Below are 9,701 nucleotides of genomic sequence, written 5' to 3'. Positions count from 1 at the left end.
TGGCTGTTCCCATCTTGTACCCATGGTTGTTCCCATCTTGTACCCATGGTTGTACCCATGGTTGTACCCATGGCTGTTCCCATCTTGTACCCGTGGCTGTTCCCATCTTGTACCCATGGTTGTTCCCATGGTTGTTCCCATCTTGTACCCATGGCTGTTCCCATCTTGTACCCGTGGCTGTTCCCATCTTGTTCCCATGGTTGTTCCCATCTTGTGTGCAGCTGGAAATGGGTCAGACCCTTTTGGGGTCAAAGCTGGACTCATCTGTGCTCTGTAGGTTTTCCAGCTGGCAGGACTGAGCCCTGCCAGGCTCCCCATGCTCTTGGAGGTGCCCCTTGACTGTGGATGTACCAAGAGTTTTAAAAAAAGGAACCAAAATATTCCCTGCTTCACACTGGGCTTTTTCTTAAATAAAGTGACATCAGTTGAAACACATGACACTTGCTAAGTGACTCCAGAGGGGAAGTATAAATCCTTCTCTGCTGTTTTCCTGAGGAAAACTCATCAAGTGTCACCAGCAGCTTCCAGATTTATCCGTCCAGTCAGTGCTTTGCTCTCTCTATGTTGTTTTTGTTTTTTATTTTTACTGAATACAAGAAACAGTAACATTATCCTTGATGAAAATGTATGTTAAAGGGTATTTGCTTGTGTCTGTTCCTTGGCAGTGAGTGACAAACTCTCAGAAAGCAGTAAAAGCTCAGTAGGAGCTGCTGTAAATGCAAGATTTCCTGCTGTTCACTTGGTGTTCTTGTGCTGAGCAGCAGGAGCCATTCTGCCAAGTGCTTTGTTGTTATTGTCTGGGAAATGCCGTTGGTTTAATTGCTTAACTCTGCTGTTGGGAGTAGCAAGGGGATAGGAAAGGGACTGAAAATTGTCAGGCAGYGTAGAGCCCCCCTCAGCGTGACTGGAATTCAGGGTAATTGTTGTTATTTTTGAATGGGTTATTTCCTCTGGTAAGCAGAAGGCACCTGAGAAACCTCTCTGGTGTTATTTTTGTAGCGAGGCARTGAAGGCTGGGGAAACTTCAGGCACTAAACAGCCATTGGGAAGGGGAAGGGGAGATCCAGAGGAGGCCCCTTCTGATCTTCGTGTGTACAATGCCCAGCAGGAACCCAGTGCTTCTGTCTGCCCCTCCAGAGCTGGCAGTTCCTGATGGGTTTTGTGCCTTGCGTGGATTCAGTGACACTTCTCTTCTGCTTTTGGTCTTCCTAAAGCTGTTGAAATTGTTCATATTGTAGGAATCTCCAAAAATCTCCTGAGGAGAATTCCCTGCTGGCTGTTTGGATGTGTTACCTGGATTTCAGGAACGGGGTGCTCAGAACAGGGTATGTTTGTGCCTGCAGGGTGGGCTTTGGGTGTGAGATAGGATCGTGCAAGAGAGGGAATTCTTGCCTTGCTCTTTGGCTGAGTTTTTGTTTTTTCCAGTTCAGAATCTGGGCCGTCCCTACTGGCTGACCCTGGCTCCCATGTACATCTGGATCCTGATTTTCTTCAGCCAGCCCCACAAAGAAGAGAGGTTCCTCTTCCCCATCTATCCCCTCATCTGTCTCTCTGGTGCTGTGGCTCTCTCTGCTCTTCAGGTAAATTTTAGTGGGGTTTAATAAATTGTTGAGAATATTTCCCAACCACTGATTATTTCATGGTGACTTTTAGTGGTTCTAAAACCTCAAGTGGGAATTCCTGGAGCTGTGATGTTGTAGTGCCAACACTACACAAAATCCAAGAGATTCCATGAGGATTTGGGGACCTGCTGATGGAATTGAGCCCCCTTTGCTGTTCAGCTTTCAGGGCAGGAATGTGGCTGTGTAGGAAATGCATTTTGCTGTGTTTCAGCAAAGGAAAAGGGATCTCGTTTGAATGTTGGGAAATTRTGTTGAACATTTGGAAGAGCCAAACACTGGGTGTTTAGTAAACATCACTTGAAACACTTCACAGAGCAAAGCACTAATCTAGATTGATATAAACCTTCCCAAAGCTCCGAATCATTCATCTCCTGCTGTTTGAAAGGCACAGGAATGCAGCCAGGAGCCTGTTCCAGCTGTTTGGCCTCATCCTGGCTGTCTCTCCTCTGTCCTGTGGAATTCCTGCCCTCCCCTCCAATCACTCACCCTTCCCTGGGTCACTGTTCTGCCTCTGGATCTCCTCCACTCCCCAGTGAGTTCCAGTCCTTGTATCAGCTCTGTAACATCACCAATTTCATGGCTCTGTGYTCTCAGAACATCACAGGGCAATGTTGGTTTTTATTTTTGCCAAATATGGCTTTAGGAATATTTACTGTACATTTCCTGCATATTTTACCACTGCTGGATGACATTTTGCTCCAGTATGGAGCATCCAGCTGAGAATCTGGAACTGATTGCCCTCTAACAGGACAAACTTGTCACTCTCCCCCTCCAAACCACGTGGATTTGGCTGTTATGAGAAAAATGCAARCAGCACAAGAGAAACAGAAAGCAGYTGAGGGTAGGAAGTGAATAACCACTCCTGCAGARCAGGAGGGAGGGCCCAAGCCAATGACTGGATGTATTTCCTCCTGGGTATTCCCAGAAAGGCTTTTAAATTTTTAAAAAATATTTTAAAGGACTTTTCTTTAATCATTTTTTCTTTTATAAATTTTTCTTTTTATCAATTTTTCTTTTATCAGTTCCAGGGTGACTTGTGTTCAGAGCTGAATGCAGAACGTGCTCTGTGTTCTTTTATCCACCTCAAAGCTGTGGTTTGTGCAGGCAGGGTAAACATCCAAGGGTCATTCCATAAATCTGGGTCACGGAGCCTGTGTTAGACAGGAGCTCAGTCCAGGGTGGAAAATCAGGTGTGTCTGTGCAGGGAAATTCTGCTGAGGAGTCTGGAAGGGTCACTTGGCCCTGGTTCACCTGGGAACAGCCGAGCTGGAACCTTTGAGACAGCACTTTGGGTCCAGAGGCTTTCCTGGGAAAAAGAGCTGAAAACTTSTTTAAATACCCCAGATTATCACTTAAATATAAGTAAATCTTCGGAGCTTCTGTGCATTTTTGTGGCTCTGAATTGAAAGAGWTCAGAGATTTGATGGGAGATGGCCCTGTTGTAAGGCCTTTATGGAAAAGAGAATTTTGCTGAGCACATCAGAATTTGAGTAACTTTGCCTCCTTTTTTTTATTTTCAGAAATGTTACCACTTCATCTTCCAGCGCTACCGCCTGGAGCACTACACGGTGTCCTCCAACTGGCTGGCCCTGGGGACAGTCTTCCTCTTTGGCCTTTTGTCACTGTCACGCTCTGTTGCCTTATTCAGAGGTTGGTATTTCCATTTGCTCTCTGCTCCCCTGGGGTTTGGACTCCAGGCCTGCAAAAGTTGTGCTGCTTTGACTTTGTAGAAGTCAGGAACCTCGAGAAGTTTGGGTGTGGTTGCTGCAGGGAAAGGAATAAGTTCTGATGGTCACCATTAATTAATTATTAATGATTAGATGTGTGTGTGTGTGTGTATGCATTGATCCATATATGAATGTGGATGGGTTAAGGGTTGGGATTAGGGTTTAGTGTTAGGGTTTAGGGTTAGGGGTTAGGATTGGTGTTAAGGGCTAGGGTTAGAGTTAGGGTTTAGTGTTAGAGTTTAGGGTTAGGGTTAGGGTTAAGATTTAGTGTTAGGGTTTAGTTTTAGGATTAAGGTTAAGGGTTATGGTTTAGGGTTAAGTTTTAGGACCCAGGCTTAATGGTGAGGGTTTAGTTTTATGGTTAGGGTTAGGGTTAGGATTTTACATGTGTGTGCACATTTATTCATCCATTAATGTATGAATGGATCACCAGAATTAAATCACTTCAAAATCTTCTACCCTTCCCCTTCCACCAGCACAACTCCACTGATCTCAAACCAGACTGGTGTTAATTAGATGTTTCAACTTTTATGTTGTTAATCCCATTTGGAAAAGCATTTCCCTGTGTAAAACTTGAATTAGTTACATGAATCCTTARTGGAGATGGATGGGTAATGCCTGGAATTAGAGCCTTCTCACATCACGAGTGTTTTTTGTGTTTTTGTGGCCACTGAGAGCCAGAACAGGGGAATGTGAATGAAATTAGTGAGGAATCAGCACTGCTAAAGGAGAGGCAGTTTTGGAATCCAGCTCCCTTTTAGCACAGCCCACTTCATTTAGTCCATGAGTTACCAGTTAAAAATTGGTGTCTGAAACTGTTTTTTGTAGGCTTTCATTAAATCCCCTTGTTATTCAGCCTTGACTTTGATTTTTGTGCCCTCCACAGGCTACCACGGGCCCCTGGACCTGTACCCCGAGTTCCACAGGATTGCCACTGACCCCAGCATTCACACGGTGCCTGAGGGCAGGCCTGTCAATGTCTGTGTGGGCAAGGAGTGGCACCGCTTCCCCAGCAGCTTCCTCCTGCCTGACAAGTGAGTGTTTTAACAGAAAAAAAGAACAATTGGGTGAGATTGATAACGAGGGGTGTAATAATGGCTGTGGGGAACCCTCAGACCCTTGGATCCCTGTTGTCCCCAGCAGCAGGGTCGTAAAGAACCAAATCAAAATTAGGTTAAATTACCCAAACCAAAGAATTCTGTATTTTTTTTTTTTGCCAGCACATTGGCCACAAACTGCTGGAAATCTGTGCTCCTTGAGCAGCCCACCCTTGGGAATGAGGTGTCCTAGGTTGTGGTTTTGCTTCTGTCCACTCCAAACATTTTCCCTGCTCCTTGAGCAGCCCACCCTTGGGAATGAGGTGTCCTTGGTTGTGGTTTTGCTTCTCTCCACTCCAAACATTTCCCCTGCTCCTTGATCAGCCCACCCTTGGGAATGAGGTGTCCTTTGTTGTGGTTTTGCTTCTCTCCACTCCAAACCTTTTCCCTGCTCTCTGTAGCTGGCAGCTCCAGTTCATCCTGTCAGAATTCAGGGGCCAGCTGCCCAAACCCTTTGCCAAGGGACCCATGGCCACACGGATCATCCCCACGGACATGAATGACCAGAACAAGGAGGAGCCATCTCGATATGTGAGTGTTTATTCCCAATTTCTTCCCCTTACCTCACAGGGTAATTTAAATTAATGCAATGTCTAGGAGTGGATTTCCCCATTTCGGTTTCCTGGGGAGTTCCAAACCAAAAATGGTCCCTCTGCAGTGCTTGGAAATCTCCCCATTCTTGGGAGAGGTTTCTGTTTGCCTTTCATCTGTCAATTTTAGGGCAGAATGAGAATAAAAGAAGCAGCAGAAGTAATAACTCCCAGTTATTGCAGTTTTGGGTTTAGTGGAGTGCAACAATGTGATCACAAGAATGAGTAGTTTGAAGTCCCCCCACAGAAAATATTTATCACTGAGCAGGGGTTGAAATTTTGCTGTGTACTTTCATTTCTTTTTAAATAGAAAACTCTTCATCATATTTGCAACTGAGGAGGAGGAACTTAATTTGKAACTTGATTGCATTAGTGATTTCAATGGGAATCTTTAGGATAATGTGTACTGGTGTTACTGATTTATTTCCTGGCTGCACTGTTACCTAAACCAAACCAGTGCACAAATAGGAATAATTTAAAATTACTGCTAGCTAACTTGTTTAAAGCTACCAACAGGTTAAATCTTGGCAATCTTCTGGGTTAAAGCTTTTTATTTTTTGAGGCTCATTATGTAGTTAGTGGAAATGGGAAGGAGGCGTGTTCCCACCTGAGAGGAGCTGTCTGCTGCAGTGCATTTAATTTATGAAATCTTTAACTGGGGCTTATTTTTAGCACAGACAGCTGGCTGCTGCACAGCCTGTGACTAATGGAGCAAAACACACTTTTGTTTCATGCTTGTTCCTTAATGTCACCCTACAACTTTGTCATTTCTCACGCAAGCTCAGGGGCCTAGCACTTCAGAAATCAGGAATGAAACAGGGGGTGAAAACTCTTATTTTTGACCTGCTAATCACACCAAGAGATCAAGATCTTTCCCTGAGTTTAGTGAGTACAAACATACTCAGATTTAAAAAAATAGAAGAAAAATCAGCAAGAACTGGTCACGACTGTGAGAGTGAGTAAATCTAAAGAGCACGAGGCTGTTGGTCATTTWAAGGGGAGAAAAATGCTTCAGGAGGATTTATCATGAGTAAAACCAATCAGTGGCTATGCAACTCCCTGATTCAGGTGTAAGTATCTGTTACTGCTCTGCTTGGAAATGGAAGAGTGAAGCTCAGTGTTTCTGTTGCTATGGGACACGGGCAAGGAGTGATTTGATCTTGTTTTGCAATTCTCCCTCCCTTAATCACGTTGAGCAGCACTTACCTTGCACTTGCCCGGCTGGGGAGGCACATTTGTCTCTGAAACTGCTAAAAACCAGATAAGGGGTGGGATTTCTTACCCAGATCCATCCAAGCAGCACCAGCAGGTTTGGCCTGAACGCTGTTAACAGCAGCTGGCTTCAGAGGAAGGGGYTTTTGAGCACTTTCCTTTCACTTCTGACACCACCCAGAGCCCAGTGGCAGCACAGATGTGCCCTGAGCTCCAGCTCGGTGCTGTTCCCACTCCTGTCAGTCAGGGTGGGATCCAATTTAGCTCTCCTCCACTTGGCAGAGCAGTTGCATCAAATAAAGAAAGAGTGGGAGGAGGAAAAGGAAAGGGGAACAGAAGAAGAGAGGATGTAATTTAGAAATCCCTCGCAGCTTTGTTCACTAAGATTCATTTCTTTCTTTCATTTCAAGGTCTGTGCATCACCCAAGTGTTGTGTAAATCCCCAGGTCAATGCAGAGGTGCTGTGTTGGCCCTCTGAGCAGCAGGAATGTTATCCTTGGCTGCACTGTAACTTGTGAAAATACAAGGGAAACCTGTCTTGGATCTGGAATTTGAAATCCCACCCTTTTAGGGAGCATTTRGGATGAGACAAGCGAGGTCCTTGAGGCAGCAACTTGTCTTTCTCTGAATGATTCCACATCACTTCCAGAAAAACTTGGTTAGTGGTTTGGGAGTCCTTCTGCTAATGAGCCAGAGCCTCTCCCAGGGCCTGGAATGTTCCTCTCACACAGAGCAAGAAGCRGATTCAGCATCCTCAGCTGAGTTTCCTGCGGTGTAATTTCATTTGCTGCTCAGTTGTGATGCCAYGGAGCCATCTGCTCTCCACCTAATTCAATTGTTTTCAGCCCAAATTGTTGCATTAAACCCCAAAGGGGCTTCAGAAAAGGGATCTCAAGCGTGGCCAAGGAAGTTAGCAGTAAAATTTTGTGGGAGAGTGAACTGAAATTGTGGGATCCCTCAAGGAAGAGTTTGAGGGAGTAAGGYAGGGTAAGACACAGGAATGCTGCATTCCTGTTGGATTCCCCCACGAAGGTTTTGCTTGAAAACATTCAAATTTTGTTCCCTGCGTCCTGCATGGAGCATTTGACCTGGTGCTAAGTGTTTCACCCTCTTCTCCTCACTGAGAAGGAGCACAGGCAGCCAGAAACCACAGGGAATAAACCAGGAAATAAACCAGGAAATAAACCAGGATATAAACCAGGAAATAAATCTGGGAATAAACCAGGATATAAACCAGGAAATAAATCTGGGAATAAACCAGGATATAAACCAGGAAATAAACCAGGATATAAACCAGGAAATAAACCAAGAATTAAACCAGGAAATAAACCAGGATATAAACCAGGCTATAAACCAGGAAATAAACCAGGAAATAAACCAGGATATAAACCAGGAAATAAACCAGGATATAAACCAGGATATAAACCAGGAAATAAACCAGGCAACTAGAACCTCGTCCTACTATTCTACAAATCTGGGAATAAACCAGGAAATAAACCAGGAATAAACCAGGATATAAACCAGGATATAAACCAGGAAATAAATCTGGGAATAAACCAGGATATAAACCAGGAAATAAACCAGGAAATAAACCAGGATATAAACCAGGAAATAAATCTGGAAATAAACCAGGAAATAAGTCTGGAAACAAATCTAGAAATAAACCATGAAATAAACCCAGAAATAAACCAGGAAATAAATCTGTCTTGCTGCAGATTGACATTTCCAAATGCCACTACCTGGTGGACCTGGACACAGCAGCCGAGACCCCGAGGGAGCCACGCTACTCCTCCAACAGAGAGGAGTGGGTGACCATTGCCTACAAGCCATTCCTTGATGCTTCCAGGTAGGATTTGCACCTGGGAGAGGGAGGGATGAGGGCAGGCACTCTGGGATATCTGTGTGGACAGGGAGGAATGGCAAATGCCAGCTTGAAATGCAACTTCCAGCAAAGTGGAACCTTCGTCAAACTCCTGCTTGCACAATTTATGAGCTAAGTTGCTTTAGAGGGTGAAACCATGTGAGGAGGGTTATTTTTATAAAGAATCCTCCCTGGTTGAGCCACCCCTGACCATTTCAGGGTGATGGGAGGGATGGGAATCTGTCTGTCTCCGTGCTTCTGGACAGAAGGTGCTGGGACAGCAGAGCCTGTCCCAGGAGGAGCTCAGAAAGCCCCATCCTCAGCCCTGGCTGTTGCTGTCCCTCCTCTGCTGCTGCTGGGAATTGTGGAAATGCTGTTCCTGATCAGCCCCGCACAGCTGGAGCAGAGGGGAGCGTGGAGAAGGCCAGGTTGCCATGGCATCAGCTCCCATTGCCCTGCCCTGCTCTAAAGCAGTGTGGCATTTAAAGGTGTCACAACTACATTTGGTCCAGGCCCCTTTTGCCAGCCCCTCCTTGCTCCAGGACAAACAGAAGACGTTCCAGAGCTCATTTTGGGTTGTGTGTTTGATCATTTTAGTCAAATATGTTTAATTCCTTGCAGAAGAGGTGGAGTGGATGGGTGGTCAAGGGGCTCAGCTGGAATTTGGTGCTCCCATGGCCCTGTCCAGGCCCCTCAAACCCTCCCTGTGCTGCATTTGGACCAGAGGTTTTTTTAATCCCCACATTTATCCCCAGGGACTTTTTGACAATGACTGAAATTTCAGGGCGAGGAGCTTCAGCTTGATGGGAACAGCAGCAGGTGAACAATGGTTTTGCATCCAAGCAATGAAATTCTGCTGCAGCATCCCCAGGAAGGTTTCCCATGGCAAACGTTCCTGGTTGTGCTGCTGAGCTCCTTGCTYGGAATGCGTCAGAGCTTTTCTAAAATAAGGCACCGTTGTTTGCTTTGGGGTTTTTTTTTTTTTTTTCCCCTGAGTGTTCTTCAGTTTTAACTTCCATCAAATATCGGGGCTCAGGCAATTCTCAGGAGGGGAAATGAAGTTTTGCAGCAGAAGTGGCAGGTGACAACTGTGTGGTGGCTGAAGGAGATGCCAGGGTCTGGCTYACCCTAAACCCCAGATATTTCCTCACGTCCTTTTGTTGAGATTGGAAAACCTCAGAGCTGTTTCAGGGAGATGCTTTCATAGGCCTGACAGTGGGGAAGGTGTGGAAATCCCATCTTCATTTTGATTTGAGACCACAAATCCGTGCAGTGCTGTCCCTTCTTGGTCACTGCAGGGCGTTCAGCTGCAGGAGAGCAGTGACAGGGCTGAAACAGCAAATTATGGGGTGGAAATCGGTGAATGAAAGGAGCCCAGAGGCGCCGGGGCTGTGGGGAGGGCTCTCCCCAGTGTCTGGGGAGTCAGTGAAGCTGCTCAGGAGCTCCAGGCTGCATCCCAAACCCAGCACTGGCTTCCAGTGCCTCAGAAATGCCCCTCGCTCTCGATGGAGTGTGCAACCACCATGAAAGTGCAGCTTTTGGGGTTTTTATAACAGCTCAGGAGGAGCACAAGTGCCACTTTGGAGCTGAGT

The 9,701-nt window shown here is 45.8% G+C and overlaps 1 protein-coding gene across 1 annotated transcript in view; it reads left to right on the top strand.

The window, feature by feature from the left end:
• Positions 1 to 8,098, top strand: part of ALG9 (ALG9 alpha-1,2-mannosyltransferase) — a 14,836-nt gene extending 6,738 nt beyond the window's left edge. The window contains exons 7-11 of the mRNA XM_057386781.1: positions 1,426 to 1,580; positions 3,143 to 3,272; positions 4,236 to 4,383; positions 4,848 to 4,977; positions 7,964 to 8,098. Of these exons, the coding sequence (XP_057242764.1) occupies positions 1,426 to 1,580; positions 3,143 to 3,272; positions 4,236 to 4,383; positions 4,848 to 4,977; positions 7,964 to 8,098 (698 nt within the window). The remainder of the gene's footprint in view (positions 1 to 1,425; positions 1,581 to 3,142; positions 3,273 to 4,235; positions 4,384 to 4,847; positions 4,978 to 7,963) is intronic.
• The last annotated feature ends 1,603 nt before the right edge of the window (positions 8,099 to 9,701 follow it).

Source organism: Malurus melanocephalus, unplaced genomic scaffold (genome assembly GCF_030028575.1).
Source record: "Malurus melanocephalus ecotype Western Australia unplaced genomic scaffold, MMel_1.1 scaffold_1051, whole genome shotgun sequence".
Taxonomy (NCBI): domain Eukaryota; kingdom Metazoa; phylum Chordata; class Aves; order Passeriformes; family Maluridae; genus Malurus; species Malurus melanocephalus.
Note: the sequence above shows the minus strand (reverse complement) of the source record. Positions and strands in the feature narration are given on the sequence as shown.